This window comes from Salvia miltiorrhiza, chromosome 7, assembly GCF_028751815.1.
Source record: "Salvia miltiorrhiza cultivar Shanhuang (shh) chromosome 7, IMPLAD_Smil_shh, whole genome shotgun sequence".
Classification (NCBI taxonomy): domain Eukaryota; kingdom Viridiplantae; phylum Streptophyta; class Magnoliopsida; order Lamiales; family Lamiaceae; genus Salvia; species Salvia miltiorrhiza.
In genome coordinates this window covers 54,296,004-54,316,076 of record NC_080393.1, presented here as the reverse complement: position 1 = coordinate 54,316,076, position 20,073 = coordinate 54,296,004, and the positions used below count along the sequence as shown (strand labels likewise).

Genomic DNA, 20,073 nt, shown 5'->3' with positions numbered 1-20,073 from the left:
CCAAAACTGCAATATCAGCTGAACTTGAAGAAAAAAACAAGAGGCAGATAACATAAAAATAGCACCCAATCACCTCCTTCTATGAAGATAACCAATCCAAGAAAACCCATTAATATGGAAAAACCATTAAAATTATCAAAGTGAACATGAACCAACTGCATCAACAGAAGAGAGTTAAGAGTAAACACGTTCACTACAAAGCAGGATTTGGAAATTTGTCAGCAGGATCCAAATCAAACATGTCAACTGTAAATGAGTGAGGAGGGAAGGCAAGAGATGTATCTACTCATATCTTTAGAAATCGAAGATGCTAAAAATAATCAAAAGAGACTTTGAATTCAGACAGAATATATATTCACCACCATCACATACTTTGTAACAAACTCACAAAATGAATCCTAGTTACCAGTAGATAAGGAAGCCGAACTACTACAGTAACATCTCTTTACTACATGCTACAAAAGGTCCCAAGATCTAACTCCAAAATCCACCGGTAGCTTTTTCGTTGGATAACCTGCACACCTGTTAAACAAACAAATTTTAGGAATCCTGCAGCAATATGAAGACATATTTTGAGATGAAATAGAAACACCAGTTTCTACTTAATTGCCGAATCAAAATAAAATCAACATGCAAGAAAATAGTAATCATGCTCTAATGAAATAAATTGGAATAAGGAACAAATATATGCAGATACGATACGACTCAAAAAACTTTTTTTGAAATGTAACAGTTGTTATTATGACTACTCTTGAATTCTATTTTTCTTGGTACGTTGATGGGCAAGTGTGTAGATTGTATTATGTGGTGTGGCAGAAGAATGCAAATTATAGGGAAAATCTGATGTTAGCTAGCAAAACAGGTCTAAGATCCACATCTTGGACTGAACCGGCTAGATTTAGAGGGTGTTTGGCAGAGCTTATAAGCTCTTTAAAATAGCTTATAAGTGGTTTAGGAGTTTATAAGGTTCTTCAAAGTATTTGACAAAATAAGTTATAAGCCCCAACAACTTATAAGCTTCCCTAAAAAATAAGTCATCTACCCAAACTTATTTTTTTATAATCTTATATGCAACAATTATTTTACAAAATTTATTCAACTATGATTTATTATTTCCATCATATATCCTACCAAGTTCATCTCTCTTTAATTTTCTCTCTATCTTAAAATTATCTCTCTAGCTTATAAACTCAATTATCCAAACACTTTGACACCTTACATCTTATAAGCTATTGGAGAGAGCGTATAAGCTCTTTAAAATAAGTTAGCCAAACAACCCTTAGTGATAAGTATCTTAATCTATTGAGACAAGAAACCTGTAGACTATATATTATGTTCAATAACACCTCCGTCCATGTTGGACAACAAAAGAAATTCGTCCTTTCAAATCGAAGGCAAACATGAATTTGCTCTATATTACACTTACAGGTGTTAGTACAGCAAAAAACACATCTAATTCAAATTAAATTATAGACAAATAGACCATGTTCTGGTATTTGACAAAGCATTTCTTACAAGTAATAAAAATTATAGCCTTTCAAATAAAGAGACATTTTCATGGCATCATTTCTGCAGTTTACATTCTTTCCTATGCTGATATACCAAGATTTTATTGTTTAAAGACATGGACAAGTGCTTCTAATCCATTGCACAACTCAACCACAACATACTTCCAAAACCACACACATTCCACACATTGCTAAACATATCTAATAGAGAATTATGATGAAGATTATAATTTTCTTTTTACAGAAACTAGCTTGAAAGAGATACAATGCAGCAATATATGCAAAAATAAAAGAAAACTTTAGTTAACAGCTTTCCATAGTGAACTAAAGGTATCAATTCAAAGGCAAAACCTAGTGAACATACGGTGCATCCATCCCCTATTAGGGTTCCCCAATCCCTAGTTAGGGTTTATTAATCACAATTACGATTTAATTAGGGCAAATTGAAAAGGCTAAGATAAGAAATTACCTTGATTACTGCTGCTGATTCTGAGGGGCGTTGGGCGGCGGCATTCCTGGCCTAGGCGGACCAAACATCTGCACTTGCCCACCTGGAGGCGGGGGAGGGGCCATGCCCGGCCTCGGAGGCTGCTGCCCAGGTGGCGGACCACCGGGCATCCCAGGCCTCGGGGGCCCACCAGGCGGCGGCGGACCCCTCATCATCTGAGGCGGCGGCATCATCTGTGGCCTCTGTCCATACTGAGGAGGAGGACCAAACCCAGCCGGTGGCGGACCACCAGGCCTGAACTGTGGCGGAGGCGGCATCGGCATCCCAGGTCTCGGCGGGAACCCTCCCGGAGGCGGCGCCACGGAGGGCGGCCTGACCACCGGCGGCTGCTGCGGGTACGACATTGGGGGGACAGAAATCTGCGGTGGCCGAGAAATCTGCGGCTGCATCATGCCTGGCGCCGGGCCGCCCACGCCGCGAACGGGGCCGGCCAGACCGGGCTGGGCCTGGGAGAGAGGGCCGGTGACGACGCCGCGGCCGGCGGCGCGGCCCATTCCGGGGCCGGGGACGGCCGTGGCGGAGGCGGTCTTCAGGCGGGAGTCGTCGGGGGGCGGGGGCCCCTCGACTGTGAGCGAGATGACCTCCTCGCCGCGGAGGAGGACGAGGCCGAGGGTGCGGCGGTCTTCGCGCTCCTCCTTGGAGCCTTTCGTCGGCGGCAGCTTGCGGAACTCCTCGCAGTCGCCGAGGACGAGGTTCATGTGGCGATCGAAGGCCATGAATTTCCCGATTAGCTGGCGGCCGTCCTGGATCGTCACCCGCATGCGGTAGTTGATGTACTGCAGCATCTTCGAACTCTTCGACATCGACATTTTCGCCGGCGGAGGAGAAGCGCAGCCTACTCTAGGGTTTTGTGTGTGTGTGTGAAAGGAAAGGGGGGAAAATTAGAACTAGAGAGTGAAAATGGGGGGAGAGCGTAGGGTTTTATGAAGTTGGTCGGTGAAGAGGGGGAAATTCGGATTACTCAATAATGCAGGGGTATATCAGAAAATAATATTTGAGTTTTGACTAGGGATGTTAATCGGGCCAACCAACTCGGTTTTTGGGATATTTTCGGTTCGGGCTAGTCGGTTTTTTTATTTTCGGGCTAAAAAAACCAATTGTTGTAGATAAATTGTTGTAGAGATAAATTATTGTAAACATAAATTCTTGAATTTGATTTATGCTACTGTTGTGCTTTCATTTTGATTTTTGCTGCTGTTGCTGCTCTTTCATTTTGAGCAATTTTTTTTGTTTTAGTTCCTGCTGCTACGCCGGGATTCTGGCCGGCCTGGGCGATTGTGGCGGCGGTGGAAGAAGTGCGAGAGGGGGTGGGGGGGAACTCGCCGTCGCCGCCTCTGAAAGGGGGTGAGCCCTAATTCGCTCGCTCGCCGCCTCTAAAGGGCTTGGCTGAGGCGAACTCGTCGTCGCTGCCTTGTGGAAAATGGGTAGTCGGAGATGGTGATGTGGGGAGACCCGAGGATCTGGGCGGATCTAGGCGGTTGTGGCGGCGGTGGAGGAAGTGAGAGAGAGGGGGAGAGCCAACGGAGAGAAGGGGATGAGGGAAGGAAGAGAGAGTGACGTGGGAAATGGATGGGCGGTTTTGCCATTTTTTATGCCACTTTTCAATTTCTGATTCCACGTTGGCATTTCGGCTGTCAACTCAGATCTAATTTGGCCGGAAAATTATTCTGGACAATTATTGCAACAAATTGAAAGCTCGTTGAAATTTTTGCCACAATTAAAAAGATTGTCAAAAAACTAGATTTTGGTATAAAGTGGGGTATTTTCATGCAATTTGCCCTACTATTTATAATATATTTCACTATTTTCAATACTAATTATAATATTTTTTCTCCACTATCAATACACGCAATAACTTTTTCCTTAAAATCTGTGTCGTCCCCCTACTAGAAAGTTATTTGGGAGACAGAATGAGTAAATTAATAGACATTCCAGTCAAAGATATAATACATTATCTCATACCACGTAGTAAATGATGCCTAGTAATTTAATTGCTCGATCCGTTTTATTATTCGATATTAAATTAGTTGAGATTTAATTAACTTAATATTGATTTTATTATAAGGGATATCAAGACTCATAAAGTAATAAAATTAGTTATATTTAATCCATCGATATGAACAATCCATTAATTTAGTCATTTTGCGAAAAAATTGGCCAAATTTTTATGTTTTTATTTTATAGGCTAAATTTTAATTTTATTAAAAGAAAATGATTACTTTCATATATTAACTTTTTAATCTATCGATTTGAACAATCCATATTTATTAATTAGGGTTGTTTATTTTGCATGATTAGTTGGATAAATAAAAATTATCTAACATATAGGATAACTCAAAGTACGGGATAGCCCGAAAAAATTTGTTGCCTATGTCAAATTTCAATTGAGAGAGAGAGGTTGGATTTGCATTGTCTGCTATTCTCAAATAAAAATAACTACATAAAAAATTACTAAAATATCCTACAATGAATTTAAAAATTACAAGTTTTAACCTTAACTTCTAAACCCCAATTCGTTATTCGTTGTGTCGCCTACCATCACTAATCCCAAAAATTGAAAAATTATTGCTTTTAATTAGAGCTATTGAAGTCATGATGCAATTAGGTGTATTAATACAGGTTGCGAGTATCGAGTATTTCTGACCCAACTGGATACCTGAGCGGGTATCGATCCCAATACCCGGTTAAATTGTGATACGGGTCGGATGCGAGTATTTTGTAGGCTATATTCGGGTATACCCGACAAATTTACGGGTATACCTGAATACTTGTTTATTTTATACAAAGTTGAAAATTTATATATTCAAATTTAGGATTTTTTTTGAGTAATTGGCGTGGATTATTTTATTTTATTTTAAAAATATATTTTATATTTATTTATATTTTAATTTTATTTAATATTTATATTTATTTATTTGCATATGACACGAATGGCCGTACTTGTAATAATTAAATAGGGGATAATGTTAAATGCATAATATTTTTCTTTTATAATATTCTATCACTACCATTACTATAAAAATTTTTGGGTAGTGTATTGGACAATCCTGGATAGAACAAAGTTTCTGATACAATCATTATTTCCATAAAGCTAACTCAATAAAATCATGAAGAACAAATTTAAATTGAAGTATAAATGTAAAAATCTTACCTTAATAAAATGCTGCAATTATCTTTTTTAAATTATTAATTTTGTGCGTTTCACCACAAGAAGATTTGTCACAACATTATTACAATCTTTTATCATAAAGCAATAAAATTTCAATTTGTTAGATTGGTGATGGTAGGATGAAATATGGAGCACAAAGAGAATGACTAAAATGACTAATGGAAATGACTAAAATTAACTTTAGTTCATAAGTTAAAGTTAAAACATGTAATTTTGAAATTGATTGGAGAATATTTTAGTCATTTTGGATGTAATTATTTTATATGAGAATACTGAAAATAATGGACAATGCATAGGGGTGTAATCGAACCGAGCCGAACAGAATAGTTGTGTGCTCAAGTTTGGTTTGTTAAGTATCGAATCGAATCCCGAACTTTACTTACCGAATACTTTGAGGCTCACGAGCGGCTCACGAACCTAATCGAGCCTATACGAACTTTCTAAATTTATATTTATATTAAAAATATTGATTATTTTATTTTAAAAATAAATTATTTTATTTAAAATAATAAATATATTAATTATTTTCTTATAACAAACAAAATTAATTAGAGATTTAATACAATTATTATTAATTTTAGTGGATAAATATAAGTTATGTCTACTAATAATTTATATTTTTCAAGCTGAATCACTTGACGAACATGTTCACGAGCTAACGAGCCGAATACTACTAAGCTCAAGTTTGGTTTGTTTATTTTACGAGCTTCTCTAAACGAACTTGAACGAGCTTTTTTCGAGCCGAGCTCCGAATAGTTCGCGAGCGGCTTGGTTTGTTTACAGCTCCTTTCTCTCTACATTAAAATTTGACGCAACCAATACATTTTTTCGAGCTAAAGTTATCATGCAAAATTTTATCCCATTGGACTAGGATGAATTCTTTTATTTATCCAGCCCAATCTTGCGAAGTAACAACCTCTTTAGTCTATTGTATCAATTCTATTTATTTCATCCATTAAATCAAACTATTTAAATGAGTGAATGATTATAATAAAATAAATAATTAATTCAATGTAATTGGATTTGTAAAATTAATTAGCATTTACACTCGTGCAATGCATGAGAAATATTATATATATAAATTTACGACAACTCAATTTATTATAATATAAAAAAGATAGAATGCACAATAATTAAAGTTGATACCACGAAAAAGAATAAAAAAATTAAGAACATAAAATAAGTTGAAAGAAAAATAAAATAAAAATTAGAATAAAAAACAATTATTTATTCAAAAAAAGATAAGAGGGGAGAAATAAATTTATTATGCTTTAATATTTAAATAAAATATAATTTTTACATTTAAATTCAATATTTACATAACATATATCAAATGATTATATGTATATAATAAGTTGAATTTCAGAATTTTGAAAAACGAATAAACAAAAAAAATAAGAAGATAAAGACAAAAAATATTTTTTTTAGGGGAAGACAAAAAATATAGCTTGCAAATAAATGGTCAATTTTACTATAATTACAAATGAATAGTGGATTTGGATTAATTGCATATTGATATTATTAAGGGAAAATTGCACGTAAATACACAAACTTTGCCAAAAATTCATATTTGACGCGAAGTTATGATTTTACAATTTAATACACTAATTTAATAAGTTGTCCAATTTTAACACAATTTTAATTTCCCCCAAATTGAAAAATGACGTGGCTCCTACGTGGCTCGCCGGCACACGCCATTCCATTCGCCAGTGTAAAAATAAAACGACGCCATTTTCTTTGAAATAAAACGGTGTTGGTTTACACTCTTTCTTCTTTAATCTGATTCGAATGAACCCTAATTCTAATTTATGTTCCAATTTCAAAATGGGAACCCTAGTTTTCTCCTTGTTCCAATCTTCATTGCGACACTCTCCCGAGCAAAAAATTCACCACACAGCGAAAACGAAAACATCAAAAATTCTTAGAACAAATTCAGTCACCCAGAAAGATACCACCAAATGATCCACTACCGATCTTATAGTCGATCTTGAATTTACCTTCGAGTATTTGCTGCCCACCATCGATTCCTCGAGGCATCGCCTCCCTCGACTACCACCGACGTCTCTGTCCCTTCCTTTTTATCTCCCTGAACTCGCACACGATAACACACAGAGCGAGATCCCCAATTTCAAGTTACCGCGCCGCCGTCGCCCTCAGTCTCTCGCTTATTCCGCCGGAGGCAGTAGCAGCAGCCCCTCTCCATAGTCACCTCCTCCCGTTTGCTTGGCCGACGAACAAACTGAGATATCTTCGATATCGGTTTCTTGCTCAGCCCCGCCAACTGTGGCGGGTAGGGGTGAGCAAAATCGACGGACCGGACCGAACCGATCGGTTTTTTCGGTCCGGGTCGGTTTTGGTCCATGTATTGGTCCGGTCCGGTCCTATTTTCTTGGACCGAAAATATTTTGGTTCGGTCCCGGTCCCGGGGAGGCCAAAACCGACGAAAATCGGACCGAACAGAATATATATATTTTAAATATATAATTAATATTTTTATTAATATTTATATTAATTTTTAATATTTTTATTAATATATTAATATTTTTATTAATTTATAATGTTTTTATTAATATTTTTATTAATTTATAATGTTTTTATTAATATTTTTATTAATATTATTAATATTTTTATTAATTTTTAATATTTTAAAAACGGTCGGTTTTGGACCGAACCGGACCGAGGACCAATGGCGGTTTCGGTCCGGTCCTAAGGTTTCAGTGGGTCCGGTTCGGTTCAATTTTTTTTGAAAATTCGATCCTCGGTTTCGTCGGTCCGGTCCGGTTCGGTCCGGTCCGGACCGACTGCTCACCCCTAGTGGCGGGTGATGAGGCAGTCAGATAAGTGGGGCTTCTCCGCTCTGTGAGGGTTGAGAGAGAGTCAACGTGATTTGAAATGGAGAAAGACAAGAGAAAAAAAAGAGGGCTGAAACAACGTCGTTTTGTTACACAACAAAAAAACGATATCTTTCAATGTCACGCTGGATAAGTAGTTGACACATAATCGACACGTCAGATTTTTCGATCATCGTAAATGAAAATTGTGTCAAAATTGAACAACTTATTAAATTGATGTATTAAAATATAAAATCCTAACTTCGCGTCAAATATGAATTTGGGGCAAAGTTTGTGAATTTTGGTGTAATTTTTACTATTATTAATGATTGATAATTAATGGAGTTCAAAAAGTAAAAAGCGCTATTTTCGTATTTTATAGAGTCAGCGCTTCAAAATTCCCAGTGCCTCTCTCTCTCTCTCTCTCTCTCTCTCCTAAGCCCTTGCAAAACCCTGAGCTATATTCCGGCAGTATGCCGGGAGTGACATCAGATTCCGGCGAGTCCAACTCTCTCTCCATTGTTCCCCACTCCTTGGAGGCGCAAGCGCCGATAGTCTATCCTCTGCGAGCGCACTGCGCCGCCCCGCCGTTCGGCCGCGTCTCTATCTCCTGGGCGCGTGGTAACACGCTCCGCGTCTCGCTCCTGCAATCCGGAGGAGCTGAATCCGGTGGGGAAGTCGTGGAAGTGAATCTCACCAATGCGGAAGGCGGAGAAATCCCCGAAGCTGAGCGGCTGAGAATTGCGTGCGGCTCGGTCACGCCCTTCGCGGTTCTCCAGAGCCGGAAAAATCCGATTGACAAGCTGCAGTATGACAAAACTTGGTACTTGATTCGTGTGCAGTTAGTTTGTTTGCTTCTTATTTCGTCAAATTTTGTTGTTTTTGAAACAATGCTGATTTAGAATTTGATTTACTATTGGAATAGCTTTATTGTTTCTGTTTCTGTTGTAAACTGGAATTGAATTTGTGAGTTCTGCTGTTTCGGCAAGGAGTTCGTCAATTGAGATGTTAGGCTGCTTAGATGCTTGGTGAATTGATTAGTGGAGTAGTATTTACTACATCTTGTTTAGAGCTTACCTTCTTGTTAGAACAAGAATAATTGGAGTTCACAAGATCAGGGACAAGTGCTCTGTGGTTAGCCGTAAATAAAAAGATTTTTATAGGCAACTATCTTAAATGGGCAGTCACGCTGCAAAATTGTTATCATACTTAACAAACCAATAACTACAGTTTGTTTTATTTGATACTATGGACTTGAGTCTCTGGTCAGAATACTTGAGTAACTTGACAATCAGTTTAGGGTGACATGCAACTAAACAGGAATTTGTTTAGAGGATGCATTGCTCTCTTACTACTTCTTGGTCTAGGAGGTAAATATTTTTCTCAGGATAACGCTCGTATGTGGGATATGTTTCTTTAATTTTTTTTGCATGACATGAGTGGGCTATATAAGCAATAGATTTCTTGTAGGGTGCTATACCAAGAGCTTAGCTGTATTTCTTATCCACAACGACGATCAGGATGGCAGTTCACTTGTCCATAAGTTCCAGTACTCATTTTTCATGTATTATTATTGATATTGATTATTGATGCTATTTATTTTGCAGTTTCTTGGTTTATTCTTGGAAATTGGCAAATTTAGGGATGGTGGAACCTTTAGTTGCCGCTTATTTATGAGTAGACACTGACATTTTCTAACTCCTGGACCATTGAAGTAATGAACTTGGTCTCTAATATGCAGGTGGGTACACGTAATGGAGTACAGCAAGGAAATAAAATCTCTCCTCGGGAATTCAAAGTCATATGTTGCTCCAACCATTGAAGATCCGAAGACATTATTGAAGGCAGCTCTTAATTTCTTATTAGGTGTTTGCATCTTTGCAGCATATCTGATTTTTAGGACTCTTAATCTGACTTTTACATATAAAATCAGAAAGTTGAGGAACCAACCTCATTGAAAGCTGCCTGGGAGCTGATGGAACTGTTTTATGCGGACAAGCAATCTCAGACCTGGATCCCTGAACGCCTTCTTGATTGGTTAGCTGTACGGGACTTTCAATTGTTATCTTCTCTCACCCTTCAGCGTTCTTTTCATCTTTCATCTGTGGCAAACAGTAATGCTTCTTTTTTCTCTTCAGGATTACGATTGTTTGCTATCTGCAACTCAGCCAACTGTCCATGCGGGACTTGTGTCTTTCCAGAAAGGACTTGTAACTATACAGGTATCTAATTCGATGCTTTATCTTTGACATGTCATGGACCCATGCCCATCCATCACTTACTTTTTTGTTTTTCTTAAACTGCATCTGCTCCCTCATCCCGTGTCAACAATGGGGATGATTTTATAGTAGTATCTCTAGTACATCTTTAAAATATAGAATAGCTATTAGATCCTTTTCCTTGAAAGTAAATTCAGGTTTAACATCTGAATTTACATTGCTTTGGAGTTCAAAACATGTCAGTCAGTTATTACTCGTTTCAGTTAAAACATTCTAGAATCATGTTGAGTAGAATTTGATTTGTTGATATGCGCATGGAGATGCCACGTTTTCCTATTTATTAATGTCAGTATGAGATTTTGGTCCCCCTCAATTATTTAATTTGTTCTTTGCTTTCTTTTCATTTACTTTCTCTTTGCAGGCAGTTGAGAACGATCCAGAGTATTGGGAAGTTATGTCATCTGCCTTAGGAGTTGGCTGGCTGGATATTGTTGTGAGTATATCTAATCGAACAAGTAGCTTGTATTTTAAAGCTGAATATAACAGGTGTCCGCTGTTTCTCACACTGAACTTAATGTTTACAGGTAAAAATGTTGCGGTTGCATGGATCTTTTCAGTTGGACCAGCTTGCAAGTCGAGAGGTAAGTCAGACTACAATATCCACTCTTTGTAAGAAATGAATCCTAAAAGTATTTAAAACAGCAAGATTTGTTCAGATGTGTTGATTTATTCATTTCAACCTTATATATGAATGACATCTGGATCTTTTGCATTCTTCTGAAACAGATAGAGAGTGGGCTAGTTGAAGCAGTTGCTATTCTTATATCACAGATGCCACGACTGCGTCCTCATATATCAGAAGATAAATTAGGAGAATGCTACAACACCAAGCCTGAGTTTATGAAAGTAATATATTTACTTGAGCATTAGTACCTTGACATCAAATTATACCATTCTTTATACATTTCATTTGTCAGGCATGGGAGAAGTGGCGAACTCAAATTACTAAACTGGATTGCCATCCTTATTGGCTTCAATGTGATCATAAACAGACCAGAGTTGGACTTAAAAATATGATTCAGATAATGTTGGGAAATGCTAGTGTTCTCTCCCATGTGACATATCACTGGATAGAGCTTTACATTTCCCACCTTTTGTACATTAGGCCTTTCACTGTGGTAAGTTTGATGCAGTTCTTTGAGATAAATTTTTCTTTTGTACCTGGTCTAGCTGCCTATCCAGATTGTGGAAATGAAGTGGAAGAGTAATTTTGGCCCCCATTTAACATCCATATTAATATAAATATTCTGTTGCAGGGTTTAGAAAGCATGTATAACCTAGCTCAGAAATGCATGCATTTAAAACCAATTACCAATCGACATAAGTTGATGGGACTCCTAATTGGGATTCTAGAAGAAAACACAGAGGTAACTGTCTTAACTGTAGGCCCTAGGATTGCTTAATTTCTTGCCTCTCATTAAGCCAGCCTTGGGTGATGTTTGATGTTTCAGGTTGTTCTTGCTGAATGCTCAAGATCATTTGGCCCCTGGTAAGAGATCCTGTTTTCTTCTTCTTTCTTGTTCTGTGCATGCAACTGTAGTTCAGCTACTTTTATGTTATACAGCTGTAAAATTGTATGAACATTATCAATTACTTATAGGTGTTTCTACTCTTTGATCACTGTTCAAAATTGGCAAGGCAATAGTTGTTTCCATTTTGGGTGGATGCAATTTATGTCGTTGCCTGATAATTGGTTAGTGAACCTATAAAATCATGTATTTGCTTTATCTTTATCTATAAACAGGATGATAACCCATGCTGTAGAGCTGCTGATAGCTGGAAGCAATCAAGCAGAAATGCTTTTGCATGAAGAGCAGTCTAAGATTGGAGGAATCTGCATAGAAGAGCTTCATCGACTGATTTATGCTCAAATTCTATCTTCTCATGCCTTGACTTGGAATGTAAGTAGTGAATTGGCAGTTGTTTCTGGGCGTAATGTTTATGCTCTTAGTCTTTTGAAATTGAGGGCCACAAATATTTGATATAGCTCAGTTTTTAGTTGTTTTACGATTGGAATTTGGCTAAATGGTTAATATTTGCAGAAGTAGACTGAAATAGATTAATTAATATTTGCAAGTTGTTTTGATCTACGTATGAATAATCAATCATGTGGGTGTGCGCACAAGGTTGCTACCACTTTGGGGGGTTCTTGAAGTGTATAATTTATAATGTATCCAAACTTGCCATCTTATAATATAGACAGTATGTATTATTTTATCATTCTTGGATTTTCTCTCTTCTAAAATCCTTGAGTATCTTTTTGTGCTTTCTCACTGCTGGTACTGCTGATTGGTAAATCGAGAATTTTTGTGTGAGCTAATATTTTTGGAGATGTGTGAAAATCTAGTAAAGCTTCTATTTGATGCCGTTTTGATTAAACCTATCTTCACTTGTGGCATCTAAAGTTTAATAACTGCATCTTTTTTTCAAAAAGGATAATTGTTGAGTTATTCAGCAATATAAAATTGTAAAATTATCCCACAACTCCCTGTTTCTAATATATTTTCATTTTCTGATTATCTGCTCATTCAGATTGCTCCTATATATTTGACTTCATGTATGAAGCAAGGTCTGGGCTTGTTGGAAAACTTATTGTACAAGCAACCTGTACAGCATCATCAAGTGTTATCGAAGGTAATTAAGGACGGCAACATTGTTATCTCTCGTTTCCGCCAAAATCTGAGTTCACATTAATTGTTTCTAATTGATGGCCTTCAATATACAATTTCTCTTTTATGCAGAGCATAGAGATCTGTCGTCTCAATCGAGTTGATTATGTTAGTCACCATATGATGAAGGTTTGTTTCGAGCAATGATTACTTGTCTCCTGGGGCATTTGCCAGAAGCATCTGGCCCTCTGCTGTCATAACTCTTTTTATCTACTTCTCATTTTCAATATATGCCTGTGAAGTTCACATGTACCAATATGCCATCTATGCAAGCAGATAGCCGGAGTTTATTACTGGAAACATGGAAATAAAGGTTCAGCTGTGTTCTGGCTGCAGCAAGCTCAAGATGAAGTTCGTTTAAACCGAATTGCCAAGCATTTGTTTGATTTTGTTGGAAAATCAGTTTCTGATGAAAGTTTCAAGGTAATGTTACACAGAATTTGTACGATTTAATGTTACGCAGAATTTGTATTTTACCACAAACAAAATCTAGCATGAAGGCTCACTCGCTTATGTTCAGAGGAAAATAATTGAAATCTAACAGTAAAATTTGACAACGATTAGTTCATACTTTGACTACTTGACTTGGTTTGCCAGGGTAAGAAGATAAAACATCGATGTATAAATATTTTTGTTTTGTTATGATCTTTGGTGATTGATTTTTGAATAATTATAGAGAGCAACCTTCATTCCCTGCTGTCAAGTTGTGGTGTGGTTTTTACATGTTGGCTACCAAAAGAATTGCATACAGTTGCCCTTGCTTCATTTACAACATATGAACTGAATCCAGTAATTCGTTATTTACTGCATGTCTCCACTTGCATCACTTTCTTAGTGTATTTGCCTCCTTTCCTGCAGCAATGGGAAGGAATGATTGAATTGCTGGGATCTGAGTCTAAAACTGCTGGGGGTCTCGAGTTCTTGAAAAAGTAGGCAATCTTTTGTTCTTTCGATTTTCCATAGTTGCAAAGTTCTACATACTCTTTGCTCATTTCCGCTCCTTTTCGTGACGCTCCTCAGGTATAGGGATTTCAGGCGATCCCTTCAGCAAGTTCAGGACGGAATCACCACTGATGATGCTAGAAAAGCTGCAGAAGCGCTCGTAGCTGTACGTTGATGTATTACTGTTGTGATATGATATCTATGTAATTATGTGTCCACATACTGGTGCATATCTTCACAAGTTGCATTCACTGCATGGGGGGTTTGATTTGCTCATTATTAAGACAATCTTGTGCACCCGTCTCTTGCTAAATGACGAACTAAGCATGTTTGTTTAAGGTATAATCTAACTGATGATCTAACCTGTTTCCATTCGTACAGCTCATGAGGAACCCTTCTACACCTCAGCAGTTTTGGCTGCCTCTGCTATACGACTCAGTAAGTAAACTCGTCATTTTTTGCTCAAAATCTAAACAACGTTGATTATCAAATTTAGAAATCCAATATTTAATTTATCTTCAATTTTCCTTTTATGCTTCTCACTCTTGATTGTGTCCTCTTGAAACAAATTAAATCACGATTCTTCGACTCCTTAATCGTGTGCAGTTGAGATTGCTGAACTGGAAGGATCGTCCGTTGCTCAACGTTTCTCACACTAACCTTTTGTTGAATAAGCTGCAAGAGTTGTCGTCTGCACGACTTCTGCCAGGCTACGTCGATGCTGCCTTGCCGCCGGAGGCCTTCAAGTCTGTCCGGCTGGCTCTTGCTACCAATCTTGGCCGCGCCATCCTTGAAGAGTAAGAGCCTTCCTCACTGCTTGTGGCTGTGTTTTGCTATATTAGTCTGTGCTTCGACTGTGTGGGAACTTTCCCAACTTTTCTTGTAGGTTTGTGTATCGACTGAGTGTGTTGTTAATCATATGGATTTTTAATGTATTTTATAATTGATTTGTAATTACAAAGTAGTATCAATATATGTTACATAAAGTATCAAATCTCCATCTTTCACGTCCTATCCTCGGACCATCTTATTTCATCATACTTCACTTATTAAAATTTCATCATATTTCAGGCTTAGTTCGTATGTGACCAATTTCATGTTAAAATGTCAAACAAATCCATCCCAAATTTTGAAATGTATCAAATACTATATTCCAACTTTTTTATGATCTTATTTTTTATCAATTCTATCTCAATTTTTCCATTTGTACCTATTTTATCAAACGTTTTTGAGAAATTAGGAAAGCTCCAATGACAAAATTTAATGTAAGTTGAAAAGATTGTGATAGAATTGATTAATTTTAAAGGTTGAGATGGAACTAATAAAGTTGTTAAAGATTGTGGCTTAATTGATAAGTTTTAAAAATTGAGAAAAAAATAAATAAAATTACGAAAAGTTGAGATAGATTTATCATTTACCCAAATATGAATATATACGGAGTACTAAGTTTAGTTCCATCTTCGTCTCGAGTACATGAAAATCTGATGTGCAGTAGATGAGTCTTGTGAATTTTGAATCGTATACAGTATACGTTCAAATAAAATGTAACCTTTTATTAAATTGAGACTATTATTAAAAAGAAAAGAAAAATTCTTGAAAGCACAAAACGCGGGCTAAGGGCCAGACCTCTTAAAGAAAACCCTGTGAAAAAAGCTTTAAGAAGGAAAAAAGAGTGCATGTGAACAAAAAGAACAAACAGGAAAAACTCCGCATCAATCCATACCGGAGAGAATAAATGGGACCCGAGCTTCGGACTAACCATCACCCGAGGACCAAAAATCCTACCCCAAAAGGAGAGAGCAGAGAAACAAAGAAAACCAAAAAAGATGGAACCAAAGACGAAACCCATGCAAAGGCAAACGAACAACCGCGCATCTCCAGGGCCTAGCGCACTAGTAGCCTGTAAAGAGACAAACGAGAAAAAGCGAGATGGCATCGGCACCCCCGAGTCCGAGTGCACCCGAAACTCGTAAGAGGCCCGAAGCCAAAGCGAATAGGGACGACCGCACAAGCAGGGGCAGAGCCAAATAAAATGCAACCTAATGATACTCAAATTACACAAGACAAATTGTACATTGATCAAAGACAAATTATAACATCTGCTAGACAATACATACAAAACAAATGAAGCTTACCAACTGAGTAGTTAGCTCAGTTGGTTGGTGTTTGAAACCATTGTACGGAGGTTTCTGGTTTGAAATCTAGCGCGCACATTTCTAGTGTCTGTGCATTATTAAATGTGTCATTTGTAATGTATTATTTACGAATTATCATTTATTGTCTTATTCGAAAATTTCATTTGTGTGCATTAAAAGTGTCATATGTAATATATTATTTATTTTATATAAGATTTTATCATTTACATACATTAAAAATATCATTTTTTTGTTATTAAAAGTGTCATTTGCGAAGTATTCCCTCCGTCCCATTGCAAATGTTATAATTTCCATAATGGGATGTCCCACTACAAATGTTTCATTTCTTTTTTGGCAAATAATTAAGGGACTTAAATTCATTAACTAATGGGCCCACTCAGCCCACTCACCCTACTCTCTCTCTATACTTACTTTTAAAATAAAATTTAAATAATCTCACTTTATCTACTAATTACACATTCCTTAATCTTCGTGCCCAAAAGTAATGAGACATTTATAATGAGATGAAGGGAGTATCATTTATCATTTCATTCGAAAGTATCACTTGCATGAATTAAAAGTGTCATTGGAAGAAAAGAACCTGTAATTTTATATATATATATATATAAAAATCGGTAAATTATGGATATACCATATGTGGTCGTCGGCGCCTGATGTTCATACATGCCAATGAAAAAATGGGCGGCAAAAGACAACAAATTTGAATCTTATCTATTGGATTTGGGGGGCAAATTTGCGAAAAAAAAATAAAAAGTTATACAAGAAGTACTGTAGCATCCTAGCATCGTTAACCGAGGGGGGGGGGGGGGGGGGGAGCCCTCGTGCGTGGATCACAAGCAGAACAATGTTTTAAGCTCGGGCCTTGGGCTAAAAAAGGGCTTCTCAAGTTTATTTAACTTGGCTATCAAACGAATGAATAGGCCTAGCTAAGGAGCTAAAATGGGTTTAACTAGTTAATCAAACACAGCATTAGTCGAAATAATTGAGAGGAGAGAGAAGAGAAAGAACACATAAGAGAGGAGTGAGGAGGGAGAGATTTTAAATAATTATATTTTTGTTTGTTTTAAATTTATTTATTTTTAATTATTTTTACATGAAATTAAAGATTTTATTATTATGATTTTAAATTTAAGACGTATATATCATATTTTTTTTTATATATTTTTAATGAGTAAAAATATATGTAATCTATATATCGTATATTTTTTTACTTCTGATTTGTAAAGAATCATGCGTTTCATATTACTTCTTATCAAACAAGATATTAGAATATCATAGATAATGCATTATACACCCTAGAGATATTATTGACAATCTGTATTTATCTCTTCATATTAGTGTAGAACTATACATAATAGATTTGTTTCAAAACAGCTTTACTGTGTAGAAGCTGAAGCCTCCTAAATTGTTTTGATATCCTAACTAAACCATTTTAATATTACAAGTATATATTACTAAACCATACAACAGTAATATGAAATTTACATTTTGCATTGAAGTAACGAGTAGTATGCAGACGCATAAAAATGCAGCATAAATATATATACCTCTAGAGCTGCATTTTATTTACTCTACTTTACTGCTGAAACAGAATCCCAACTCAATGACAGTAAGCATCGCCGTTGTGTCCCTCGCGGCAACTACCCGATTCATCCCTCCGAACTTCGTTGGGCGGCCATTGCTGGTCTTCTGCGCTAGTCCGGGACAGCATTTCCATGTGCTTTCTCTTCGATCTGCTCTTGAACTCTTCTTCCTTCTCATCGACAAAAGACAAGAATCTTCTTATCCGTACGGATGGTGTGCTGGCCTGCTGCACAGAGGGTTCCGGTAATTGAGGGAAATGCCGCTGAAACTTGCTGCAAATCAAGCAGAAATAGACGAGGAGCGCAGCTACGCACGTGATCCCGCATATTAGGAAGAGACCCCAGAAGCTCTTGAGCTGAAGTTGATCAGTGCTCGCTGGGATTTTCTGACTGCAGGTTCGTGTATTCAGCCACTTGTCGTGTATCTTTTGAAGTTTCCCACTCTCCGACAGCGTTAAGATTGCAGTGGACATGTCCATGGCCAGTGGAGAGTCTCTTGGAAATGCCTAAAAAGGAAGCGTGCATAAACCTTATGTATATCCAATCAAACAGGAAAACAACAAGATCAAGAATATTTTCAGCATGTAAGTCGCGCAAACTTGAATAGAAAATAGTTAGTCATACATCTATATTTGCAGAGGTATCACAAGTCAGTTAGAAGTTCAAGTATCGAGAGCTAAATGACAATTCAAGTTCTAGAGATGCCAGTTCGTAGAAAGATCACTCTTGTACATGTATTATTTAAAATTATAGGATTAAACATAGTTTGTGTCCCCAACTTTCAACGTTTTCCTAAAAATGTTCTCAACTTACGTTCACTTCAAAAACCCTCAACTTTGGAAAAAGTTTGATTTATGTTCCGCCTTACAGAATCCGTCGATATAATGATGAGTCACCTCGCCAGATTCTTAGGGTTAGGGTTTAATATGCAATTCTATATTGAATAATGCAAATGGCTAGGTGACTCGTTATTTCCTCCCCGAATTCTCTAAGGCAGCAGATAAACTATGATTCACCCTATAATTTAGGTGTAAAAGGATCGGAAGATCATTTCTCTTGGAACTTCATGCAGTATTTTTAGTTAGCAACAAGGAATAAGTACTAGTTCCTAAACTTATGTCAAAGAAAACAGCCATGAACCATTTCGGTTCTCTTGTTTCGCCTAGATATCAAATGAATATCGCAAAAAGTTCAAGAGCAGTAAGTAATTTTTCTTTGCTAATTGATCATAATCAATTATGCACGGTTCCTGTAATAAAACAAATAATGAATTTCAAAGATGAAGGAAGCACAAAGATTGATCTGAGTGCATTCTTATATGATGACAGCTGAAGGAATGCATACTCCCAAGTAAGGTTATAAATACTCACAAATCCCCAGCCGCTTTTCGTGAACTCTTGTCCAACGACTTGGAACATGCAGTAGTGTGAGAGAAACATGTCTACGTATGGACGCTCATCCACGACCGCAGCAACTCTTCCTGTGGTAAGCGCATCTGCATATTCTTCTGGCGAGCCAAGAGACACGAGTCTAGATTTGGCAATGTTGAGCTCGTCACTAAGATAACTTTCGGCAAAGGACCCTACTTGAAATCCAATATTGTCATTGCTTGTGATCAAGGAATCAATCCCCCTAATGACTGGGGCTAACTGTTGAACAGTGAGAATCGAAGTCAAGCTTGCAGTGTAGCTTGATGTAATTATCAAGACCACAAAGAGCCAGAGAAGTAAAACCATACGACCAAGAGTACTCATGGTATTTTCTCCTGAAAATATAAACAATCTCGAATGTCATTAAAAATAAACTATGCACTGCCAAGTTATTAACCTAAACACTGCTGACACTTACTGTGTGCAAAAAACATAGTTGAAAAGCCAAACCTGCAAGGGAAGATAGAAGAATACTTGAGTGTTTAAACTACCAAAACTTGTATACAGTCATACAAGTAGAAATAGAACTGCAATATAAATACCGAAACAATAAATAAGCATTGCTTACGAACACACTCATCGAGGACTCATGTGTGATAGATTTCTCTCCTAGAGAGGATGTTATATTAATTGGCTTATATTCTTACTCTTACCATAAAATTGTTATGAACTGTCTCTTTGGCGGACCACGGAATTCGTCGTTTATTCTGTGTTCGAGAATCCAAATCACCACTGCAACAATGAGGAAAAATGCAGCTGTGACACCCCACATCAAGGCAGTGAAAGGGCGCATGAAAGCCCAAGGGCTGGAGTTCATCTTCCTGACTGGCGCCACAACAACTAACCCCGACTCTATATAAGGCTGAGTGAAGTCCACAATCTTGGTACGGTTGGTAACGATTGCTATATCACCAACAACTGCATCAAAGACCTGCACAGAACCAGTTGCACAGAAAAATTCTAAGTTCCTTTAGAGAATTCACAACCGATAACATCAG

At 37.2% G+C, this 20,073-nt stretch overlaps 4 protein-coding genes across 6 annotated transcripts in view; 2 read left to right on the top strand and 2 right to left on the bottom strand.

Moving 5' to 3' along the window:
* The window catches only part of LOC130994894 (uncharacterized), a 1,167,164-nt gene that overhangs the window by 301,533 nt on the left and 845,558 nt on the right, over window positions 1-20,073 (top strand). The gene's annotated exons all lie outside the window — the stretch shown is intronic.
* Window positions 269-2,924, bottom strand: LOC130994925 (uncharacterized). The gene is made up of 2 exons (XM_057920080.1): window positions 1,978-2,924; window positions 269-522 (listed from the first exon to the last, which is right to left on the bottom strand). Exon 1 carries the CDS (start codon window positions 2,823-2,825, stop codon window positions 1,983-1,985), a length of 843 nt encoding a protein of 280 aa, XP_057776063.1. The 5' UTR covers window positions 2,826-2,924; the 3' UTR covers window positions 269-522; window positions 1,978-1,982.
* On the top strand, window positions 8,394-14,918 carry LOC130994826 (nuclear pore complex protein NUP85). Its single transcript, XM_057919902.1, has 18 exons — window positions 8,394-8,839; window positions 9,758-9,860; window positions 9,950-10,060; window positions 10,155-10,238; window positions 10,657-10,728; window positions 10,820-10,876; window positions 11,022-11,141; window positions 11,213-11,413; window positions 11,552-11,662; window positions 11,747-11,784; window positions 12,040-12,196; window positions 12,828-12,929; window positions 13,037-13,093; window positions 13,241-13,387; window positions 13,823-13,893; window positions 13,985-14,072; window positions 14,288-14,344; window positions 14,513-14,918. Exons 1-18 carry the CDS (start codon window positions 8,490-8,492, stop codon window positions 14,705-14,707), a joined length of 2,121 nt encoding a protein of 706 aa, XP_057775885.1. The 5' UTR covers window positions 8,394-8,489; the 3' UTR covers window positions 14,708-14,918.
* The window catches only part of LOC130994802 (glutamate receptor 3.2), a 31,894-nt gene continuing 29,187 nt past the window's right edge, over window positions 17,367-20,073 (bottom strand). For all 3 annotated transcript variants that reach the window (XM_057919866.1, XM_057919867.1, XM_057919868.1), the window contains 4 exons: window positions 19,729-20,006; window positions 19,494-19,525; window positions 19,016-19,410; window positions 17,367-18,151 (listed from right to left, as the gene is read on the bottom strand). In XM_057919866.1, coding sequence (XP_057775849.1) covers window positions 17,663-18,151; window positions 19,016-19,410; window positions 19,494-19,525; window positions 19,729-20,006 — 1,194 coding nt within the window. In that variant the 3' untranslated portion in view covers window positions 17,367-17,662. The remainder of the gene's footprint in view (window positions 18,152-19,015; window positions 19,411-19,493; window positions 19,526-19,728; window positions 20,007-20,073) is intronic.